General features: G+C 39.9%; 1 protein-coding gene across 1 annotated transcript in view; it reads right to left on the reverse strand.

Annotated features, from left to right (window-relative positions):
* Positions 1-514: 514 nt before the first annotated feature.
* Positions 515-26,060, reverse strand: part of COL25A1 (collagen type XXV alpha 1 chain) — a 162,861-nt gene continuing 137,315 nt past the window's right edge. Inside the window, exons 29-34 of the mRNA XM_074950733.1 lie at positions 21,706-21,759; positions 17,591-17,617; positions 16,756-16,809; positions 10,844-10,921; positions 8,223-8,261; positions 515-6,464 (exon numbers count right to left, since the gene is read on the reverse strand). Coding sequence (XP_074806834.1) covers positions 6,462-6,464; positions 8,223-8,261; positions 10,844-10,921; positions 16,756-16,809; positions 17,591-17,617; positions 21,706-21,759 — 255 coding nt within the window. The 3' untranslated portion in view covers positions 515-6,461. The remainder of the gene's footprint in view (positions 6,465-8,222; positions 8,262-10,843; positions 10,922-16,755; positions 16,810-17,590; positions 17,618-21,705; positions 21,760-26,060) is intronic.

Below are 26,060 nucleotides of genomic sequence, written 5' to 3' on the forward strand. Positions count from 1 at the left end.
TTCATTCTTTCATTTACTATAGCGCTATATATTCAATCACAGTGTTTTAATATGATGTGCAGCAAAGAGCCGCAGGAAATACATTATAGAGCCACTTGCAGCTTGAAAGCCTTAGTCTGAGTATCACTGCCCTAAATTTTCTGTAAAAGTTAAAAAAAAATAATAATCTATTAAGGATAAACCCATATACCATAATTCATTTGTGTTTTGAGGGAGTGACAGGGAATATTTGATCTTGAAAAGTAACGGTGTGGGAGAACAAGATTTTTGGTTTAGACTGTTATAAATTTTTCAACACCTCATGGATCCCTGTGGGTCACAACCCCTAGCTGAGAAACACTGATGTAAGAGGAATCGGAGCTAGTATGAATATTAACTGGAGGAAGTGGCACTGTATTTCATGCTACAATTAGTCACAACACCGTACATACATTTTTGAATCCAGACACACTAGAACAAATTTTTGCATCAACACTGAGAACTTTATAACTATGGAAATCAGCATGAATGGTTGGATTAATATTTTAATAATTACACACTTTTTACATTATGAAAATAAGTCATAAATAGTGTAAAAATAATTCTGAAGATCAACTTCTCACAAGCTAGGACCAAAAACCCAAGTACAAAACTCAAAACAAAACAATATTAAAAACTGAAAACCAAGGAGAAACTTTCAAAACAAAACCAAAACCATGCTGTTTGAACCAGAGGCCACAATAAAGTGGAAATAACAAATTAAAATGGATTATTTAAACATTGCAATTATTTACACTACTGGGCAAAACAGGTTTTGTGCCATTATTTACAGTGATAAGACACTCCAAAGAGTTGTAACAGAACTGATTACATGAGACTGACCCAATGTTTTCCCAAAAGCAGTGTAACTCTTGCCAAATTACTTTTCATTGCATTTTCATGTCCTCTACTGTACTTACAAGAGACCATTTGCAATACAAAAATAACTGCACTTATAGATGAAAAAAGTAAAAAATACAAATAAAAATATATAATATTTTCCAAAGGAAAAAAAGTCAGATACATACATCTTTAAAAAATGTTATTAGGCAGTATGATATTATATTTTCCCAAACATGTACAATAATATAAGAATATTCACATAAATGTTAACAATATGTAAACATTCTTCTTCTACAAACCAACCTCTTCAATAATACTTCAGAGAAGTGTGCAAGTACCAATGGTATCTGGGAAATTCATATAACTTCTTGGTTAAACAAATAAAACACTAAAGGTCCCAGGTTGGGTAAGGCCCCCATTCTCCAAAGAAAGACAACTGTTTCTAAGCAGCATTAACTTGATATATTTAAAATTACAAAACAAACAACACTCCAGAAGGTTATTTTTAATATGTTACTCCACAAAAGAAGTGGAATCTATGTTCAAATTCTATCAGAAATGAAGGTGGCAGACACTTGTTTGCAACGTCATTTAATTAATGCAACCACCACGTAAAATACTTCAATAACAGAAGGTTTGAGAGAACCTTTGTTTTCACATTACTGTAACATCGATTCATAAAAACAACAAGTTGCCATATGAAAGAAAACAATCAGATGATAGGCTTATTATTTTAATGGCCCCAGGAAAATGAATCAGAATGCAGAACCACCATACTCCATGCTTGCTTCTGACGTGTCTCTTTGCAAAGATCAGAACTTCTGCGAGATATTTTTTTTTTTTCCCTTTGTAAAAACTGAAGTGTTCTCCTCAGGTAAAATGTAAAGATAGAGATTTACCAATACATTTGTATGATGGACAAGTAATGGAGGTAAGGAAGTTTGAAAGAAAATGTCAACTTCTGCATGTCCTGTAGGACCTTATTTGCTTTCAGAAAAGTGATATTGTTCCTGCATCCACAGTCCCATTGAAGTCAATGGATTTTCTCTCATGATTAATCATGCTTAGCTCTTCTATAGCACTTGTAATTAGTTGATCTCAAAACACTTTATAAAGGAGGTAAGTAGTATCATTATCCCCATTTTACATGTGGGGAAACTGAGGCACACAGTGATGTGACTTGCTCAGCATGGCAGTGGCACAGCTGGGAACAGAATCCAGGGAATGAACCCATGGTGTAAGTCGATGGAACAACCCCCATTCTCTTCAGTGGGGCCAGGATTTCACCCCATTTCCTCTGACTCCCAGCCCAGTGCTCTAGCCATTAGACCACACTGTCTGCTCTTAAGCAGTTAAGGACTGCCAGAGGCAGGGTTGTAGTATGTCCCACTGTCATCATCAGACAACAAATACACAGAGGTACCTAATTTGTGTGTATTCAATATTATAAAGCTTCAATTTTTCACACTGTACATAACACTGACTCTTGAAGATAACCCGTTTTAAGCTATTAGAGCACATATGCTTCTTTTTATGGATGCAGACATGCTGATTTGACCTCTTTCAAACTTTCCAAAAATAGTTCTATGGTATACAGAGAACACACATATAACAACAGCTGGATGCACAGAGTCATTCTGCCTCACCAGATTGTCAGACAGTGACATCAAAATCACCAATACATTAAAAAAATATTAAAAGAAAAATAACTTATCAATATAGTGAATGAATGTTTCAGGCTTTACTTTGTAAAAATGAGGTTTAAAAGCATCCTGTAAGAAAGTTCTCCCCCCCTCCCTCCGTAACTAACTTATGAAAATAAAGACAAAAGGCCACTGTTCAATGTGACTGCAATACACTTAAGTTAAAGAAACATAAGAAGATTGGTACCAAACAAATACTGAAAACCCTAAACAAAGGAACAAGAAATAATCACAAAAACAAAGCGAAGGATACAAAACCTAAGTAAATTCATGTCCTCTACACATTTTTACAACTGAAAAGGTTGGTAGATGAACCACTGTTTCTGCATATTCACAAAATTAAACAAAGCAAATGAGGAATGCTACTAAAAATGTAATAATAATAAAAAGGTGGTTCGAACCAAAGCTGCACTGCCAAACAAACAATACCAGTAATAGCACCAAAACCAATTGTCTTTAAACTAAACAAATATGTTGCAAGTCTTCAGAGGGTGCTTTTCGTTATGAAATATTCAACTTGAGCTATTTTGTCTATACTACACATCAACCTTTTCTAGATTCCCCCCCTGCTTTGCATGCTGTAGGCACCTTTTCAATACCACTTAATAGGTATATATTACTATTCTAATCTGACTGGTTACATTAATAACACTGCATGTCTACCCTGTCATTTCAGTGGAATGATCCTTTCCTGACATTAGCCAAAATCCAAGACACCATTAACAGACAGCAGAAGCATTCTTACCTGGAGGGAGCAAAAATAAGCAATTTATGTTACTTATTTTTGTTTTTAAGTTTACACATACACGTATTCTGTGGGTCATCGTGTTACTGACTATCGCACACTTACACCAGAGCTGAATGTTGCCCTGTGTTGAAGTCACCAAGTACTATCACCAGAACTGTATGTACGGTGATATTCCACACGAGTGGAGCCTCAACACAAGTATCGGAACGAAGGCTCATGCTTTTCTTGTTTACAAAAGAGGATTTATAAAGTTGATGTCAAGTAAGGTACAGCAAAAAATATTGGGGTGATAAGGGACAGCACGCATTTAATAGTGCGTTAGCTTGGTGCGAACGCCTTAAAATGACTCACTTTCATGGGCAATTCCAAGTTTTTGCGACCATATTCAGCATGCTAACACCGTAGTAACCTTCCTCATTTATTCTGCAAGCACAGAATGTGAGGGAGAACATGCACGTATCCTGATTTTTTCACTAAAACTAGCGGACTCCATGCTATTATTACCTTTTATCTTAATGTCTTAGCTAACGGGGCAATTTTTCTCATTAGAAGATCGGAATTACCATATTGCACTGGACAATAGACCATCTAATCCAGTAACTTGCTGCTGGTGGTTCCCAGAAATTGGTGTGCCACAGAAAGATGCTACTTCCAGTCCCCATATGCATAATGCACTTAATCATTATGTGTCATTTTAGGACATGGACAGCAGGATTCTCTCCTGTTCAGAGGACAGCTTGAAGGTTTCCCAAGAAACCAGAATAAAACTCGGAGGTGGCAGGGTGCAATGCTGATTTTGCCCTGATCCTGTAATCCCCTTCATGGGTGAAACTTCCATACTGGAACACTCAGACTTAAAACAGTACATAACAAGCCTGTGCAAGGGTTGCAAGATCAAGCTGTTGGTGGTGGTTGTTACTACTTTTTAAGTAGAGTAAAACATCCATTTCTAGCAAAGCATCACTGGGCCTTTTAAAAAACAATTGCACCTGGAACAGGCTCTCTCTAGGAAACTAAAATGGAGACTTATGAAAGAAGCCATCTTTATAGAAGTAAAAAAATTAATTCTTTCTCCTTGAAAAGCTATTTTCTTGACATGGTTTTGATATATTGAAACAGCATTAAAAATATTATGCAGAATGAAAGAAATGCCTACAGTGTAGGTTCTACTGACTTGAGATTCTAATGTAGTAGTAACTATCCACTTGAGAGTGAAATCATGAAAGGTCCCCACTTCCAGATGATCTACAAACCCACTGAGCAGCAAATTATGCGTATTTCCAGGAATGGCAGGGTGCCTACACATTGATGGAGAAATACTCTTTTTCTGCAACTCTGTTTTTGGTCTGCCTATAAAATGAACTCTCAGAAATGAACATTAAAAGTTTGTGATCATCTCAATATGCACAATTATTTGAATAGATCTAAAAAGGATTTGCATCTACCAAATACAGAACTGTTTCATGCAAATTAATCTCTTAATCTGACCACAAATACACCATATGAAGACTCAAAACTGTAACTGAAACAAACAAATTTTCAGGGAGGCTCAAACTACAAACTATGCACCAATTCAACGTTTCCAGTAATCAAAATGCAGCGAAACAAAACAGTCTCTGCTTCTTTTGTGTACTAGTCACTTGATCAGAAATGGAAAAATAATTACACCTTATAGAGTGTATTGTGACTACCATATCATGATAATCACTTGGGCTCACTCCTTTTCTACATTCTTTGGGTAACCATGTTCAGAAAGATCATTGCAATTGCAGAAAAAGAACTATGTGAATAAATCAGCTTGTGAAAGTAAAATGAAATAACTTCTTTTCCAATTTAGAGGCTTCAGAGACTCTAAAAATAGATAATACTGAAACAAGAGGAACACATGGTGTGAAGTACTTCCTTCAAAGCCTAAATATTTGTCACAACAAATCTGAAAGAGGCTACTGAAATTAATCTTCTGCAAGTTTTGAAAGCTATGGTTAATTTTGTTTCATTTCCCCCCCACAAAATACAAGAGTTGTGTAATTTAAATTGGATAATCCAAAGCACACACTACAGTACATACAGATCCCATCAGTTTCATTAGTCCATAGGAGAGCGTTCTAAGACTCCCCATTGCCAAGAATGCTTTCCTTTAGCAACCCAAAAATACAATATGTGCTGCAATCCTTGAATCAGACTGAGAAGTTTCTAATCTCAAATGGGGCCTGCGGTCAAACGATCCACTTGGCATCTTTTCAACCTTTTCAAACTGCCCACAGAGGAAGTCTGGTTTCTCCTTCAAACTTCTTTCCTTCTTGGTTAAACAGTTGACAGCACTTGGCATCTAAACCCATCTATCTTGAATGTCTTCGTGACAGTGAGCAGTGCAAGAAAAACCAATGCTGATCAACAGGCATGACCCCTTTTTGACCAAGGGGGTGTGTGGTCACATGACCCACACAACTGGAAGCCATCCACCTGCAGTTGGAACTGTGTTCCCCAAAAATTCAAGACCTTTTTCTAATCTCCTCTCCTTTATCTCTTTTTGGCAATAAGCCACGGTGTGACTCCCTTGAGATAACAAAAGGAAATAATTCAGAACTTTGGATCAAAGGTCACAGTGAGCAGCCATTTAGCATGTGAAGTGATCACACAACAAGCAGGTTTGGCACACAATTCATGCTTTTTTTTTTTTTTAGTCTGTACAAGCAGGGATGATGGCATGAATCAGTGATGGTGTTTAAGATGAACATGGAAGCAAAGTCAGTAAATTCCAATGACAGTTGGTACAGTGCATTTCATAGCATTTAGCTCATATTTGGTCACAATTTCATGTAAACTAGTTAATGGCACTCATTGTCCATGCAGGTCCACAAGCCAAAAATAAGAGAACTTGCAGAAAAAACTAAATCTCCATGATTTATCTCTGTATAGATATCTCTATAGAGAGACTAATCTTTATTTTTGCAGATTTCTCCTGTGGTTATATATATTGCCTAACTGCAGATGTAAGTGAAGAAAATGTACACATGGACTACTGCAAACAAGTAGAAGCAGCTACATGTAAACATATCTCAGACTTGTAAAATAAAATTTCTGTTTTCAACTATAAATACAAAAAGTGGAGTATTATACACAACTTCATGCTTCTAAGGTTAGATTCATCACTGCAAAGAGACAAAAAGAGATAAATTGGCCAGGTTAGTAATCTAGTAGCCAAACTTCTATTCCAAGTATATAAAGATAGGGCAGAACCCCAAACATCTTTTATTCTCTAAGCCACAAATGTGCTTCCAAAATGCCTATAATACTTTTGTGGGTTTTTTTAATTATTGTTCAGAGATGCCTCTGAATAACTCTTTCTGGGAAACTAAGAATCACTGATTTAATGTGCATACCTACTTCAGTTGTCAGTTACCTAAAGAATTATAGGCAGATACTGACCTCTTTTGAGAAGAAAAACAATGCTTATTATCCTGGGAAGCAAATAGTGGCTCCTGTTTACCTCTCGCAACAAGATGGGTAGCTGTGTAAACACCACCATCCATTTTAGATCTGGTCGTCTTCAGATATGAGTAACAAATAGCTTCAAGTACTACAGCAGCTCCTGAGTTGCTTTGCCTGTTTCGAGAGCCACAGCTGAAACAGTGCCTCTAAATTGTCAAGGGAGGCCCTAGTTAAAGGGAAGCTGCAGGTGTATTGACCTTCTCTACAAATACAGCTACACTTCCGCACACGTTTTCCCAGCTTAGAAGTAGAATTTTTATTTTCAGTCTAACCTACACCTTGTTTCGGCTTTGCACATAGGGCTAACCCTGCTCTGCTCTGCAGTAGCTGTCTTGGGGGTGGGCAGGTTGGGAAAAGGTAGAGCAGCTCACTGTTGGTGATGTATGACGTCCCGCTCTATAAAGCAGGACAACTCAGTGCAAGCTGCCACAGTATGCTGCTGCCCACTGAGTGGTGTTTATAGCTCCTCTTAGCTGAATCACTTTATACCTGTAACCTGTTGCCAGTCAGCACGCCTGCTACTGGCAGCATACCTGCTTCCTGGCTTGAGGGCTACACTCCCTCCTGATCCACTGCTCCACCTGCTAACTGGTGTCTTTCAAATAACATATTCAACAGTCTTCATTATTAGCCAGACTCTATTATGTGACCATAACTATCCAGAATCATCTTTTGAAAAATGCCTGGGGTGAAATCCTGGCTCCTCTGAAGTCAATGAGAGTTCTTCCATACCCAGCCAGGATTTCACACATGGTTTATTCTTTCAAGTGAATTCATGCATCAGTATTCAGAGAGGAATAAATATCTGTTCACGGATACATTTGCTCTGAATGCTGATGCTTTTAAATCTAGCATTGTCAGGGTTTGACCATTCAATAGCAGAAATCTTTACCAAGTAACAAGGTTATTACTTAGCATTGCTGAAAAATCAGCAGCAAGCAGTAATAAAATGCAACAGCAGACTTTGGGGGGTGGGAAAGAGACAAACAGGAAGCAAGATGCATTGTCCCTTTGGATAACCTAGAAAACCCAAAGCTTGATAGGTCAATATGAACATTTTGGTAAGACTCTGCCACACCCCTGATGGGCAGATCTGATACTGTCTCCCAGCTCATGTGCAGGGGCTGAAGGAGATGTAGCTCTCGCTGTGAGGAAGAATGATGGTCTTTGACTTCTTAGCAACTCAGGTGCCAATTGTTTTCAAATACTGCATAAATCAGTTGCTGTTATAACCCCTACATATTACAAATTCACCATGCAAATAATATTTGAGAAGAGGTTATAACTTGGACTGCTGTGTATTCCAAAATCTGTAAGCTATTCTTACTGAAATCAGAGTGTCAAAAGGTCAAAAGGGTTCTCCTATGCCAAAGAAAAGGGATGGTGCCTCTGTGGAGAAATAATTTGGCACGTCTTACCTTTTGCCAACAGCCAGGCATTGGTAATCCATCCGGCCCCTGTTCCAAGGAAAAAGATAAAAAGTGCATAGATGAGCCGGACAGTATATCTGATGAAGCAACCATGCCTTCTTAGCTAATGAATAGCTCCCACTTCCTAACTAATAATTCTGTCAGTTAAGATGAGGAAAATTCCAACATCCAATACAGGCTGAGTGCGTTCACATTGTAAATACATACAATCCGGCCTCTCCGAAAAATTCAAATCCCAAACTATAGTGTGCCTAATCATGGTAAGAACTTTAAATCATAACTGCTTTATTTTTGCTGTCATGGCAACATTATCAGGGGTCAAATCAGCAGAGCTGGATTCATTGCCAGCAGACTATATGTTAATCTAAAGTGTATCTATTATTCATAAGTCAGGGACATTTAGCCACAGATCAGTCAGCAATAGTGTATCGCTTACTGTTTTTATGATCCTGGTACAAAGTTAACCCACTGATAGGATATTTATATCCAAACTGCACATGGGAATATTTTCATACACGTTAATTCTTACCTTTATAAAATGAAAACTAAAGGACTGAACCTACTCATACTAAAATTGGTGGGGAAAATTTCCATGAGAGCAAGGCACTAAGGTAGAAGCTGACTATTCTGTAGCATGCATAACATATGGCTGTCAAGCTATTTGTAACTTGGACTGTGCTAGTTACGAGCACTTAAATACACTCCCAGCACTGTATTCTGTTCTTGCACATCTGTGTCCCCAGTTTAGCTCATGGGACAGATTCTGATCTTGGATACACAGGTTATAATGTTTTATAATACACAGGTTATAATGTTTTTCCACTGAATGCATCCAATGAAGTGAGCTGTAGCTCACGAAAGTTTATGCTCAAATAAATTTTTTAGTGTCTAAGGTGCCACAAATCCTCCTTTTCTTTTTGCGAATACAGACTAACACAGCTGCTACTCTGAAACAGGTTATAATGAAGTTATTCCTGATTTACACTGGTGTAGAGGCCCGATCTTGTAATGTGATGAGTGCACAGAGTCGAGGGAATTCAGCACCTCACCGAATTGGACTATAAATGAGAGGAGAATCAGGCCCCAACCATTTATTAGGTTAAGGGCAATACTACTTTATACTTGGATTTCTTATTTGCTAACAATTCTGAGAAACAGTGTTTGTGTGTGGGGTGGCTTTATTTATTTATTCATTCATTTATTTATTTATTTTCTGGCAAAAACTACCTGCTTTCTAGAACACGAAACAGTGCTGTTTGTTTAAAAGCTTATTCTGATAACTGTCTATCTATCCCACCAATAGAAGAACATTTTCACAACAGTGGTGTAAGGATTCTCCAGATATAAATGATACTACAAAGACAAACGCATTTTTTAATTATGAAGGCATGCTTGATTACCCCCCAACAAAATATGAGATATGGTTATCATTAATCAGAAGCAAACAAAATATAACATGGACTATGTACTTCAGATTAAAATTCCATTGACAATTTAGATTAGAAACTTTGTACTTGATATAAAACCTACTTAATTTTAACATTCATCTTTAGATAATCGTGCTTAGCTAACAAACAATATCAGAACATGCAGACCAAATTTAACTGCCAACAATTAAAAACACCTATATCTTGAGCCTTTCGGAAATGTGTATGTACGGTTCAATTTTAATTGGAAAAAATAAAACATACTTAGATTTAAAAAAAAAAAATCTGTGTTGCCAGATTGGTACAAGGGAGAGGGTCAACAAGTAGAATTTTAGTATAGGGGGGAACTTGAATTCATGCTAACACAGAGTGGGGGAGTATTGTGTGTATTGCAGGGAGGTAAGTTCCAAAGGAAAGACCATTAAATTGAAAACGTTAAATAACGAAGACAGTGAGGGTTTGGGCTGCAGACCATTATCTTCTTACAAAGCTCAGCTAAGTTTTGTGTTTCAAATTTAAATACTATTCTGATTTATGGGCCCGATCCCCAAATCTTTGTTCATAGGGCCTCATCCTGCAGATCTTACTCATATCTTTGCTTATTGCAAAGCTCTATGATTTAACTTTGACAGATTGATATTTATCTCATTCTCTGCATAAATGTCATCTTGGCTCAATCCTGAAAAAAAGATGCACTCAAAACTCCCATTGATGTCAGCTGGAGTCAAGTGTGCAGAATCGTTTCAGGTGCAGGTTAGGGTGAAACTAACTCCTATGCAGAGAGCCAGCATGAGGTCCCCACACCATTTACGTTGTGGGACTTAAATACCGTATGGTCCTTGTGCTGGCTCTCCGCAAAGAGGTGTATTTCATTCTTAGTGAGGAAGGAAAAAGGCATTTGTTGGGGGAAAAAAACAAACAGTGCTGAGGGAAAAATTATGTTGGAAGAGCACACTCAAACTACCATGTGATGTGGGAGCAAAATGCTGGGTGTTAGGTTCCAGGTGTTGACAGAATGTGTCTTCTCGATACAGTTATGATTGCTGAAGCAGCTGATTTGTTCATGCACATGCATGTATTAGTGGATAATGTAAAGTCTGCAAACACCACTTTACACTGAGAATGACTGACTATATACAAAGGAATCGCATGCAGGGTTGGTAGGAAAGAGAAATACTGTACCAATTGGCAAGGGGCATCCAGCCCATCCAGGCCTGGCTGGCCTGGCTCCCCTTTTTCCCCCTTAATTCCACGGAATCCCTGTTTGTAAAGATTAACTTGCAATGTTACTGACAAAGAAGTGTCTTTGGTATTTGATTTAACTGGAGCAAAAAAAAAAAAAAAAAAAAAAAAAAGAGAGAGATCAAGAGGAGCAAGCTTACAGCAGCAGTGATTAAAACCCACGTGGAAATGACCCAGGTGCAGTCTCACAGCTAAGACCTTAGCCTTTAAATGACCCTCCAATCAAGAAAGAACTATTTAGCACAACAGGTTTCCAATTTGAATAGAACACTGACAGGTAAGTACAAGGAACCAGAATGTCTACGCAGTGCATTCCATGAAAAATATTCCACAAGTGATATTCATTTTTAAGACCGTCAAACTGTTAATTTAAACCAAATTAGGAGGACAAAAAATAGTCCAGGCTGGAATTTTCAGACTAGGAGAGGAAACCCTTTGAATGATATCAGGTTACACTATAGCTGTGGCTTGTTCCTCTTCTCTCACTTTATCCCGTTATAATCTACAGCAGGAGGAGCGATTTCCAATACATGAGTGAGACATACCAATGGGCAAGGTGCATCTAATCCAGGGGCACCCTGTTCTCCTTTCTCCCCTTTAGGCCCCTTTTTGCCTTTCTTTCCCTTTTCCCCCTGTGGACACAATGGTTTGGATAAAACAAATGTTTCATTCTTTTGGGTAAAAAAATATAAATGAAAGAGATTGGTTTTAAAGATGTTCTTTTTGCCAGTGGAGGGCTGAAAGGACACTTACCACTGTGTTCTGGTTTGGATGGTGCATTATGTGGAAAAATAAATGATATGATCATAAGCAAGACCTGCATCAGTTGGCATTATTGAGCTTTTGTATGAATGTCGGTATTATGAATTATTTGAATCATAAAGTAGGGTTTGAAATTACAGGCTGATTTCCTGATTCAAACTGTGGCGAAGGACAGAAATGGCAAGCGGATTGTGGCCCTTTCTTTGGGAGCTACAGAGGAAGAGGAATTTCTAGTCAGAGGTGTCTTTGGAACAACTAAACAGATCAATCTCATTTCTACCAGTAGGGGGCGGGAGGGGAAAATAGTGGGAACAACTGATTCCCGGTGTGATTCAGTGGAGTCACAGCAGGGATGACTATGTCCCAAAATGTCCTTTACTGAATGGACCTTGCATGCATCAGTCCCAGTAGCGTATGGGCCAAATTGTGCCCTCAGTTACCCCCATGCAAACCCACTGAAGTCAATGGGATGGCATGGATACCACTCAGAACAGAATTTGGCCCTTCATTTCAAACCCTGCTAAAGGACTCAGAAGATCCAAACTGCTTGATGTTGAGGTGCTATACAATTTTCCAGTGATCCCTATCTTTCTGTAATTAGAAAAAAAATTAGAAATGCTAATGAATATTTTCATTTAAATTTCATGTTCAAAACATGATTTCCAAACATCTCTCCACTGCAGGTAAAATTTCATTGGTTTATCATTATTCACTCTTTTAAGCAGGTGACTGAGTTTGCACTGAGTTGCTTTTTAAAAAAGCAAACGATTAAGACTTCTGAAAGAGAGGTTTACAGCAAATTTCACAGCTTTTGATAATCCATAGAAATGAGACACGGAAGAAGAATCTTCTTTTTCCTAACAGGCCTACCGTGAAAGGATGACTCCCCTCCAGCAGTATGTGATATTTGGAGAGTCAATTGTATAATTGATTTCACACCATTTGATCACAATGGTAAATGAGTTTCAGGCTCACTTGCAGTTTAATAAAACCAAAACTGCTTCTATTAAAAAACAAAAAAATGGAGTTGGACAATAAAAAAAGAGGTGGGTGCACCATGTATATTACAAAGAAATAGGAAAACAGCGAAAGGAAAATTAGTATGACACTGGAGAACAACCAAGGGAGGGCTTTCAAGGGTTGTGGCTGTGGAAAGGATTCAGTTTGTAAGGAAAAGGGTAAAAAGGACAAAGGAAATTGTAAGGAAGGAAGGTAAAAGGAGAAGGAAAGAATGCACCTCTGGAAAGGCAGACATGTTTAGGGTGAAGTACAGTAAATGGACTTTCAACCAGTTTCACAACAACACAAAGATTAAATCCATTTAGAAAATGATTTTGTTTTTACAAAAACTTGATAAATTTAAGAAGCAAACTGTCTTACTGAAATGCATTTACAAAAGGGAAAACACATAATATACATGAAATACTACAGAATACAGTACCATTCAAATGTAAACAAGAGTTTTCCACAGACAGATATACCGTATTTATGGCACCATGAGAACAGAATTCCTCATTTATCTTTCCTGTGTGCCAAAAAGCATTCTTCCATCAACCTAGCTGTGTCTACAAAGGGTTAGATCAGCATCCTTGGTGCTTAAGGGGTGTGGATTTTTCACACACCTGAGCACCATAGCTATGTCGACCTACATTTTAAATGTAAACCAGGCCTCTGTCGGTTTTAACTCGCTGAGCCTCCTATTAATTCTTCAATGAACTGGGGGAGGGTGGGAAAAATGGGGGGGATTGTTGCTGCTCCCTTAACCTGCCACTCCCCACTTCCCTGAGTTACAGGCAGATTTCAAGGGATCCCCAGAAGTCCAGGAGCATCTGTGTGCATGTCCCATGTATCACTACTGCTGTCCAGCACTGATGGATGCTGAGGAGCACAGCTCCTGCAGCAGCCATGCTTCAAGGGATCAGTCTATATGTCCTGACTCTGGGCTCTTTCCCCAGTGGGACGATCAGCATCTGGGGGAGGGAGGAGCAGCACAAATGACAACAGAATAAGAGCTGTTATAACTTGTGCTGTGTGTTCCCCATGTGATTAAAGATGGAGAATCAACAGAATTCTACCTGGCTTCCCTACCCCACTCTCCCTCCTGTTCTCTCCAGAACTGTGCAGCCCAAAACCTGTGGAGGGACTGCTATGTGATTAGGGGAAGGACACAGGCTCCTCCCTCCCCTGGAGACAGACTCCCCTCAGCACACAGAAGAGAGCATGAGGCCCTTAGAGTGCAGTCCAGTGGGGTTCTGGACTTCCCCCCACTCTCTTAACATCAATGGGAGTGGAGGGTGCTAAGCACTTTGTGAGATTGAATTTTAACCTGGGTTGAGAAAAATCAATCTTTGTCCTTTTTTAAACTGTTAATGTAATATCTTTTAAAAAGGTGGGTTTTAAAAAAGAAAAGGTAAAACTACTGGCCTCTTATTTAGTAAGGTTTTTAAAACCCATTTTAATGACCCAAAATACCACATTATTTAAGTGCAGACTTTTGAGGATTCATTTTTTTGATTAATACAATTTAAACAAACAACCCCCCCCCCCCAAACCCAGTCAAACTAACAACAAACCAATCAAACCACTTTAAAAAACCTATTTCTCAAAAAGTGCTCCTGGAATATAACCTTGTATGTCAATTTGCAGCTTTGAAAAATTATATTTTTACAGCCAAGTTATGAAGAAATTATGATGCAAACACTGACTCACTTTCACTGTAGCAGAGCTAGTGAGCACCTGTAGGAGAAATTACCAGTCTATGATTTAATCCAGAACCAAGGGGCTGCAGATTTATGCGCTGCCCAACATTATTCGGAGCACACGTGAAAGAAGAGATGTCACTGGTTGCTAAAAAACGTCATGTTGTTTATGAGAGAAATTTCTGCAGTGTAAATGAACCTTAGGTTTTCGGTGTAGTAATTTAATAATCTGAATCTCTGTGACATCAGCCTAGCAGTCAATATCATTCAGCAATATTTAAAGTGACACTATCCAGAAAAAAATCATGGTAAATTGGCACATAGCTGAATTGAAATCAGTGCAGCTATGCTAATTTACACTAGCTAAGGACCTGGCCTCAGCTCTCTTGACTTTTTTTTCTTACCCTAACTATTACAGCTGAGAAAATAAGTTACAATGAATGATTTATCAGTTTAATTTAGCCCTTATTGAAAAATGTATTGGATAAAATTAGCCTCTTTGTTCTGATCTTGGAAGAATGACAAGCAGATTGTGATTTCCTCATATCCATTTTCCAAAAACATATTGTTTTTGGGGAGGGGGGTTAAATTTCTTTAATTCTATGAATCGATTATGCATGAACATTTCTCTCCAAGTTTTGGCTGTTTGCTCTGAAAGTTGTGCTAATCAAGGGTGGTTGGGCAGATAAGTCACACGGTATTGTTTCCCCTTGCCAAGCAATAGCAGATCTTGAGACCTGGTGGGTCCGTTTCCCACTAGGAGCAGAAATCAGTGTTGCAGAGCAAGGATGTTTTCTAGTATAATTTATTTCCAAGATGTATACACCTCCTATTTCCTTGAACACAAGTAGTCAAAAACTGCAAAAAACCTCAGCTTAGACACCACTGCCTTTTTATCAAGAAGCACCTGTCTTGGACCACTCTTTCTCTTGGAATGTCAGTGCTTAATATATTGTTTCCCCTTCCTACCTCAGCCCCTTGGCTTTCTGGGAAATCCCTTGCCTAGGATCACATGGTTTCCAAAGGTGGCATGGCTATCCCTGCTGCTACTCTACAAAACAAAAGAACTCTAAAACAAATTTAATCAGAAAGAAGAGCACTTTAACCTACCCAATCCTCTTAAGAAATGTCTGGGTGCAGTACTGTACAGATCCCTTTCTATGGAGGGTTTAATCCTCCTGAATGCTTATACCTCAATGACTCACAACAGACGTCATATTAGCACTTGTTGCCATAACAGTATTGTTTCTGTGCCCTGACTCGTAATATACGCAGGCACTTCTGGAGCGAATACTCATCATGCGTGTAATATTTATAGTTCTGTGTCTGCCAATACTTGCTCATGTGACTCTGAGGTTCACTTTCTGTGAACATTCATGCCAATGAAACTTGATCACATGAATGTCCATGGAACAGGAACACAAAAGTGGTACGGGTATAGTTAAAGTGAAGCCATTTAAAAACTCAAGCTAATATTCTTTGACACCATTTGCAGTGTCTTCCTTTAGGATGATGTAGTCTGCTCCCCAGCACAAGTGGCTTGCTCTGTAGGCTGGTACAAGGCCAAGGTCATACCTTCTTGTAGGCCCCCTTTGAAGGAGCAGCCCTCTCCTCCTGTGGGCATAGAGAGACTACACTTGTTGTAAGCCCCTGTGTGGGCAGCATGAAAGGAGTCTCTTCGCAAACTCTCCCTGTGGCCCCAGGGAGAATCACAATCTGGCCCTAGAATATTAATTGCTTTTCACTGTGTTTATTATTTGCATATCACTCAGCTTGGGTTGTGAAATGAGGCTAATTATTTCACTTTATGGTTCTCATGCACTAGAGAAATATTGCATTGTTTGGTTTACAAAAACTATAGGGAAGAGCTTTAATCCATAAAAGCAACTGAATGCAAATAATTAAGGTAATTATCTTAATTGTAAACTTTGTAATTTTTTTAAAACAATCCCTAGAATACTTTCTAAGGAACCAGATCCTCAGCTGGTACCAATCTGTCTTGACCCACTCGAGTTACATTGATTTATAACAGCTGAGGATCTGAGTCAGCATCCCCCTCACAAAAAATTACTACCCCAGTGACACGTGCATTGAGAATCACAGACTGAGAAGGACTTTCATCAGGCATGGCATGGGTTACAGAAAAGGAGCCTGATCCTAGGGTGAGAGTGGACAAACTGTTCCCTTCCTGTCTTGGCAAGTGTTGTATTACTGGTTCTGCATGGAGGTTTTGGTTCTCCTGACTGATGACTTCGCCTAACAAATACACGTGACCTGCCTTTTGGCACACAGTAGGAAGAAAGATCAGGTTTAATGGACAAACAATAGGGTTGGGACAGCAAAATGGACTGGGCTGAGGAATCAAACAACAGATAACAGCACTGAGGTCACCTTTTCTCCCTTTTCGCCTAGGTCACCCTTTTCTCCTCGAGGACCAGGGAAACCCTATAAAAAAAAAACGAACAAAGATATCTATTGGCTTCTCTATCAATGTTGGTTAGGTTTTAAAATAGTGCTGGAAATAATGTATACAGAAAAAGAATACTGCACTCCATGCTATTTGTCAGAAACGTGGCTCATATTCAGCAAGGACATTTTCCGGCAATGGAAGTAAAATGTGATTCAAAGTGACTCCTACTGTTGTACGTACTAAATGACATTACTGGGCTCCGAAGGGGGTTGCTGCAATTTGGGGCCTTTGACAGTAGGGAAGGTGGGAATGGGATGAGAGTGGGGAAGGTGGGAATGGGATCACAACAGGCTCTCACCTGCATGCCGTAAGAAATCCTAAATTGTGAAAAACGCGTCATTTGTAGAGCGCAGGATTTTTTTTTTTTAAGAGGGTTGAAGTTACTTAACGAAATGTCGGTGGCTCCTTGTTCTGCTCCTAGTGAGGGGCACTAGTTAGAGTTTGACCCTGCAAACTCTTCTTACCAGGTGTAGTAGTTACTACTGTGATTAGTCCCACGCAGGTCAATGGGACTCCTTTGGGTAGTAAGCACTGTGCCTTGTGGGCTTTGCAGGGTTGGGCTGTACTTTCTCAAAATACCATCGTTCAGTCTGTCCCTCTCACCTCTCTTTATCATATGCAAACAGCAGCAATGCTATGTTTAGTATGTTCTCTGCAGGTTCAGCATGCACAGAAAATGGGAAATAAATGTGCTGCACCCAGTGAAGGAATCATTTACCTACCATTATGAGTAAACTGGTCATAAATATTACTTACATCAAGGCCAGGCTCGCCATCTTTGCCCTGCCAAAGAACCATATAAACTATGTTAGCATCCCTAAGCCTCATGACTAGCTGATGTCTTACCTGCTAATCACACCTATGAAGGCTGTCTAGATATGCAAGCCCCTGCCTTCTCCCTACAGGAGAGCAATAGCATTCTTTTTGTACAGCAGCAACACACATTTCTAGGGTTACACAAATAGCATTGCCATTAGTGAAGGGTCTTTCTGTCAGTGTTTAACATTTCCCCTGTTTCCAGGAACTGATAACTTGACTGTAAAATTTTGCTACAGATTGAAGCTTATTGTTCCAGGAGCAAGTTAAAATAACACAATCACTAGGCTTTCACCAGTTTCAATTCACAAAAGGAGCAGGAAAAGGTGAAGATTTTAATTTATGGAAGTGGCCAGCAAATAAGCATACACTGCAAACCAATACTCATCCGGTATTTCACAGAGATGTTTAGTACACAGATAGAGCTGAAAGCCCTCACTACCCATTGGCCTTCTCCTGTTCCGGGGGAAGTCTATGGAACTTTTGCCATGGACTTGTCAGAGCAGGACTAGGTGCACTGACTTCAATGGGAGTTGAGGGCGCTCAGCTCCTCAGAGGATAAGACCCACAGCATGCACAGATTCAGAGATAAGCCTCATTCTGACACAACGTCTGCTAGTGATCTGTTCCACTTTCAGTAGGACAGCCACGCTGGTTGCACGGAAGTCATGCCAGGTCACTGATCCCAAAGGCATGGTTTTATACGCTTCCTTTCAATGTAAATTATTTAATTTCTCCAAGGCTCAGACAAAACAGCTCTGGGAAATCTGGCTCAGGCAACAAGGCCTCAGAGCTGTAGGGCGTGCATGCAAAATAAAGCTGCTGTGTCATCTTCCCTCTAGTGGGGACAGCTGTGCTAGCTGATACCGGGGTAAGAGTAACTTATCAGTACGCAGGGCCAGGGTCCTGAGCTGGGGGGGCAGAAGGGGTGGTGCCTTTAAATCCCCGGGCCCTTTAAATCACCACTGCTACCCCGGGGCTCCGGTAGCAATTTAAAGGGCCAGGGGCTCCGGCTGCGGTAGCAGAGGCTGGGAACCCTGGGCCCTTTAAATCACTATTGGTAGCAATAGCTGCGGGCAGCTCTGGGCCCTTTAAATTGCCACCGGAGCATTGGGGCTCCCGGCCGCTGCCACTACCCCAGGACTCCAGCAGCGGGGCTCTGGTGGTGATTTAAAGGGCCCAGGGCTCCAGCAGTAGTGGCCGGGAGCCCCAGGACCTTTAAATCACCGCTGGAGCCCCATGGTAGCAATGGCTGCGGCGGTGGACGGGAGCCCTGGGGCTCTGGGGGTGATTTAAAGGGCCAGGGGCTCTGGCCACTGCCGGGAGCCCAGGGCCCTTTTAAATTGCCCACCTGGGGAAGCTGCCCCCTGCCGGTATAGTTGGCTGTGTACCAGCTCTTGCCGGTATGCCGTACCATACTGGCTTACTTTCACCTCTGGCTGATACACAGAGAAAATGGGGTTAGGTTCTGTCACAGAGTGGCTGGCTCTTTAAGGGGAATTGGGCCCAGCCTCACATGTGATGGACCAGCTATCTTCCAGCTGAGTCTGATCAGCTAGGGATCAGGTAATTATAAAAGCCAGCAAGTGGCTCAGTTAGGGGTAGAGAGCTCCCAGGAATAGAGAGGCTCTAACAGGTAGCCCCTGGGTCACGGTGGGAGAACTGTAGGAAGTAGGTTGATTCTTGTGGGAGGCCCTAGAATGACGTATGACTGTCAGGCAAGTGATTTATAGAGCAGAAATAGATAGGCTCCTGCAGAAGATCCTGGGTTAGGGGGAAGGGATAATTGATGTATGTGCTATACTAGTTTAATATGGAAGAAATAAACCTAAACATCGGAGAAAAGGGTCTGGACCAGACTTCCTGGGCTGAGAAGACAGACCCACAGCCCCTCACTCTCTTTTCGGGAAAGATAATGCTGCTGTGAGTGCTAGCCTTGCAGACTCCTTGTGATCTCTGTGCTCAAGAAATCTGATCATGTCTGGGCCCTGCACAAGGCCTGGTGATCAGGAGTGTTCCACTGAGGGCTGGAGGCAGTTGAGCTTTGAGTAACGAGTAGCCCTGTGATTACAACAACCAGAAAACGAATACATAATAGGTCTAACTTTCAGATCAGCCCCATCCTGGCATCCCTTTTTGTGCCTGCAGTTTTGTGGGTGCACATAACTGTGTGTGAGATGTCACTTTGATGTCTAATACCCAATGTGCAGGTGCTATTAGATATCCAAGTGACATTAATTGTATCTGCAAACTGTGGACAGAAAAAAAAAGGGAGGGCAGAATTTTTAAAATGATCTAGTTCAGTGGCCCAATTCTGCAACACTTACACTTTTGGGGCCTTATTCTCCACTATCTTGCACTTTACTTATCTTTTACGCTTGTAAAAAGTGAGTGTTATATGCTAGCACTGGTACAAATGAGTAGAGAATCCTGGTTTGTTCTCACTTTGCACAGGTGTGAATCACTACACAATGGGCAAGTCAGTGGAGAATCTGGTCCTGTGTCTTGGGAGTTTTGCTGGACTAAGAACTGTGGGCCTGGGCCTGTGATGCACTTGATTGCTGGTTTTGTACTCTGTGTTCCTTCATCTTTTGGAAACATAAATATGGGTCAGATTTGGCCCAGGTTTACCTGACCTGCTCACAGCCCAGAGGGAGAAAGTCCACTACCAGTGGAGAGATTGTGGTGTAAAAGGTAGTTAACACTCGCTGGTGTTGAGGAAACTATCAGAATCCAACTCACCTCTCAAAGGGGCAGCGGTAGCTAGGAAAGGGGCATGGCCAGGGGGTGCACTGTCTTAGCACATTCCCTCAGCAACCTCTCACAAGGGCTCCTATGGAACTTCCAGATGAAAATAAAACTGCCCTACTGTGGCAAACTGTCAAAGGAATATGGTGGCAACACCACCACCTGCTCTCATACTGGGAGACTCTCTAGTGCAGGGTGATGTAAATTACAACTCCCTGTTCCGTCTTGAGAGAATCCAGTTCAAACAAATGAAACTGGAGAGGAGATGTATAAAGCTCTGCCTTTGTAAATAATGACCGAATATAATTGCAGTGGAACCATTGTGATCTTACCAAAGCTGGAACAGATCTGTGTTCGTAACACACCACAGCCTTTGTGTCAATGCACACAGTAGATATACATGTGCACACACACTGAGCTAGATCCTCAGCTGGGATAAACCAGGGTAGTTCAATTGACTTCCCTGGAGCTATGCTGATTTACATCAACTGAAGCCCTGGTCTACATATGTTAGGGATGGGTAAACTAGTTAACTAACTTATAGAGAAAAGGATCCCGCCTCCAGCCCAACCCTGCCTTGAAGTTGCTTGCTCTGGTATATTCAGATAAAACTTTTATCACTTCTGGTTTCTGATCAGGAAACAAGTACCAAAATACTATAAGAAAATCAGTGAGACTTCTAAGCCAAATGTGCAAACTTGAGAGGTTTGGATAAGCTTTAGGTAATCATCTGAACTTCTAAATATTTATCCAAACCAAACCCAAACTATGAACCTTTTAAAGTTCTCCCATCCCAAGCACACAGAAATGCAAAAAATCAAAGCAAACCAAAATCTTCCACACACAAACAACACAAAAAATAGTAACAGCAAAATATTGTTGCATCAAAGAAATCTGAATAAGACATTAAGAAAATCACAAAAACTTCCATGGCTACACTCTGTCCTGAGCTCTTTGCCAGTCTATTTTGGTGGTCTCAGGGCATCTAACAACATGTGTCGACCATACATAATCAAAATGGCATGAATTGCAGAATAAGGGGCACTTAACTCTAGATTTTCTCTTTCTTGTTGGTTTGTTAGCTCCATTCCATTACTTTTGCACAGATGTATGTATGTTTAGGAATCTGTGTAAGTTTGTGATACGGACCTGCTTCAAGCTCAGGACTTTGCATTGTCAGGGATTATCATCTGCTCTCACCACTCTCAACTAATTACACTGCTGGATGGAAAATGGTCATAAAATACAGCAAAGTTTAATCAAGGAGTGGTGAAAGTTGCAATGTGTACAAGTTCCATGCAACTTACAGGCAAACCATATGGTCCTCTGGGTCCAGGGTCACCAACAGCTCCCTTTTCACCCTAGGAAAAAGATTAAAAACACACATCTGATTCAATCACAAACAGTCTCTTCGTGTTAAAATAATCCCTCTTGCTCAAAAGTGGAAGCCTATTTATCTCTAATCCTTTGTCTGGATAATATCTGCAAATCTGATTTTCAGTAAATAGTTAAATGAAAATGACAGGGCTGTATATTCCCATGTTCAGACACACTGATTGTATCTCTTTCTGGGCAACTAAAGATAAGCCAGTACAGTATGATAAATGACAACTGTGATAAAGGTAAACATTATCATGTATTAATACTATTTTGTGTAGTTTGTTTAGTTCCAAAAATGTATGTAGTCGCTAAACATCCAGTTTCAGAGTAGCAGCCGTGTTAGTCTGTATCCGCAAAAAGAAAAGGAGGACTTGTGGCACCTCAGAGACTAACAAATTTATTTGACCATAAGCTTTTGTGAGCGACAGCTCACTTCATTGGATGCATTCAGTGTTATTAACTTATTCAGTGTTATTAACTTCCAGCCAGCGCTGTGAGCTCGTAACAGCTGGAGTACTGGGCCTTCACGAGGAGCCCAATACTGTAATGAAAGCTGTGGGTGCTCAACACCTTGCATCCCACTCTGGCTGAACAGCTGAGATTTGCTATGATGAACCACAAAATTACTGTCAACCAAGGCTTGTGAGTAACAGGCAATATTATTAACAGTAATATCGTGAAGACCATACCATATGTAGAGCCATACATTTAGCTGCTCAGATACATTAAATAAAAATTCTAACCCGCGGTGAGACAAACGAAAGTGATTCTCACCGAGAGTCCGATCCCGGTCCCCACTGAAGTCAATGGAAGAATAAAGAGTTTCCAAAGAGGGGTGCTGTTAAAGCAACTATGCACATCACTTTTTACAAGCCAGTTCAGAGGAAGCATTTCCAGAATGAAACGAAATCTCTAGAAAACAAATGTAAGGTCGGAATCCATACTGGGCTTAGTGTTTTTCAAGGTGACTGACAGAAAAAAAACACCTTTCAAATTAGCTGACACATGGCTCTTCATCAGTGCTGCTGCAGGACCTCTGGTGGTGATCATGTTAAATCGTGTATGCTAAACATAGATGTGCCTGGGGAGCAACGAGATGGGAGACTCTGAGAAACATCAAGCCTGCTGCAGTAAATAATGAAAGGTTTGCTTTCCATGGTATTCTTCCCTCTCACTAAGTATTGAACCAACACTCCAGCATAGCCTTTTGGTGGGACTGTGCTTCTGGAGGTGTTGTGTTTTGCATGAGACAGAAAAGAGAGGTCCTGGTCACATATGGTTTTCAAGGCTGCTTGTTTGACTAGGTTCCCCCTGGAGTGTCGTTTGGGTATCTTTTTCACTTCTTTTCCTTAATACAAACAAAGCTTTCGTGTAATGTTCCCGGCATGGAAAGACACCATGTTCCATCCCAGATGTTACTACAGTTCAGTGGTAGATGAACTGTCTGCCTCTTGGTGAAATGTACTCTAAAAATCTAGATTATTTATTATCCATTATTAATAGAAAGGGTACATTTTAAAAGCACAGATTTAGATGTGTGTGTTATCTTTGGGAGTCATGGATGAATCCCTGTGCACTGCTCTGAGAATGTACCACTGAAGTGTAAATTATATTGCTTGGATAGTAACAGCAAGGAAGCTTCAAAAAAAAAATAGCTGAAAGAATCTCTTGTTTAATAATCCCAGCAACAAAGGATGCACTGGGGGACTGACATTTGATCAAGTTTAGATACTTTACTTTTTGATGAAGATTATAGCTCCTTATATGTGCCGCAGTTTGGATGAGACTAAGTGTCCGATTAAGGTCTTTCTTGATTCCGTTGATCTCCCAACTGTTTCTGACTAGGCAGCGAGACTAGATACCCTTGTAAAACAACAGGAGGTACTAGAAGTAACAGCTGATTTACAAAATTAATCCCCTGGGGCCTCAGCACTTTCTGCCAGAAGAAGCTAAGAGATTTGCTAACCTACTTAATATAACAGCTACAAAGTTCTCTGATCCATATTTGAGATTCATCAAGACTAGTTAATGTCCTTTTGATCTAGACCATATGGAGTCCTCTCAAAATAGGCCCATATCATTGCTAAACATATGGTAGACATAAAAATACTGGCAAAGGGTTTGGCAAATCAGTTCAGGGAAGTCATCCCATCTATTATACACAAGGATCGGACTGGATACGTACCCTACAGATTTTCTACCTCCAATGTGAAGCACCTGCAGAAAGGTGTTTGGAACATGGGCTCATGCCATCAGTGGCTATGGATTAGGATGGATTAAGGATGGGGGGGAAGACTTTGGGGATTGCTGCCCCGAACAGTGAAATAAACTACTTGCTTCACGGAAACAGACTTTCACAGTCTAGTTTTAAGAAACTCTTAATCTTTTATTTTCAGAATCTTGCCAGTGCAAAAGTAACAATTTGTCGCTCTTCAGTGTTATTTCCTGCCATTTTAGTTCCAGTGTCCTGAATTATGTTGTTCTGTGTTGTGCTGAAGTACAGTATTTGCAGGAACAACACTATATTTGGTGTCTCCCTAGAACCTGCACACAAACTAGATGGAGATCTCATGAGACCACCCCACTGAGAAGATTTTTAAATAAATAAATGTGTTGTCAGAAACACTAACATATTTTGAATGTCTTTAGTGACAGAAGTTTTAGGCAAGACCACATGTTTGAGGTCCTGAAAAGAGCTAAGTTCAGAGACAAAACTTTGCCACACAGGTGAGAATCCCTTGCAATTCCTATTTCATTAAGTGTGAATCTTTCAAGACCTTTTGAACTAACAAGAGACTGGAGAAGCCGTTTTGTCTGACAACATTATCGCTGAAATTTACATTAGCTATTGGATGATTAGCCATAGGGAATATATAAAATACAAATACTCCAAAATGTTTGATTGTCCAGAGGGAAAATAGGGCAAACAGACAATGTAAATTAGATGTTGCTGGGCTTCCAGCCAGCCTTTATACCTATTATTAAACAATCAATTCCATTTTTGGTTAGAAAAATCATTAAAATATAAGCAGAGATGGCTGTAGTAAAAACTCCTGCAGTTCCTGGTGAAATGGCAATGCTGATATTTTCAGTGTACTAATAAAAATGTGAATGTATGCAGCACCTTTCATACCAGAATATCAAAGTGTTTTACAAATTTTAATTCATTGTCATATCTCTTTTACAACAAGAAGCATCACATACAAATATATCATTGTGCACAAAGTGTCATCCTGAAATGCTGCCCATGGTCATCTGAGAGCATTATATTCCCATATAACAGATAATAATAATTTGCAAAGCTTATACAGCATCTTTCATTTTTAAAGCACTATTCTCACAATAACCATATAGGGTGGTTAGGCAATTATCACGATCCCAGTTTTACAGAAGGAGAAACTTAGACAAAGAGCATCAAATTCAGCTCTGGATTAAATAGGTGCAACTCTGACTGGAGTCAGTGGGAGTTGTATTCCCTTATGCCAGAATTGAATTGGGCTAAGAGAAATTAAATGACTTTACCAAGACTATGCAGTGAATTATTGCCAGATCCAGCATTAGATAATTTCCTGTCTTGGAGTCCCCTGAACCAGTTCTTTAGATCACACTGCCTCCATCTAAATAGGAGTAGTCAGTGTTTGATATTCTAGTGAAATAGCTAAACTCGAAAAAATTCAGATCTGGACAATGTTCCTTCTGCCACATGCCACAGAATGGTAAATGTTATTAGATCAAGGGACTCCATCACTGCCCAAAATCTGTATGTACAAAAATGAATCCATATAGTTAAGGAATTTTATTTTAATTTGGAATTATATTTTAATTTGATTTTCCTTGCTCCCTGAAACGTTAAAGGAGTCCTAAATCTGCACTCAACTACAGTGTCTTTTAAAAAGCGAGATTAGCTTTCAAAATTATAAGTATAATATGTGGATTTACAATTTACTTTGTATTTGCAACTGACCCTTCCTCAACATTTCACCTTGAGACATCTGCATAGCCTTCCAACTTAACACTAGCTTCTGTTCCTGAACCAAAGATTTAGTTGTCATCATGGACAAAATTTGATCCTGTACCATGATATCCAGCAGCCATACTATGGCCCATTATTTTGAAATGTAGAAGTTGAGGTCCAAGGACAAAATGTTTGTGCTCCTGTTTTTGCATACAGAAGCTCAATAAGTGCATGTGCAAATTGTAACGATGCATTAAAATAGCTGACAGTGCATTCATTATTTTTTTCAATTTAAATAGTTTAAAAAGACATTTTTACAAAAGTCTA

This window comes from Natator depressus, chromosome 4 (genome assembly GCF_965152275.1).
Source record: "Natator depressus isolate rNatDep1 chromosome 4, rNatDep2.hap1, whole genome shotgun sequence".
NCBI lineage: Eukaryota > Metazoa > Chordata > Testudines > Cheloniidae > Natator > Natator depressus.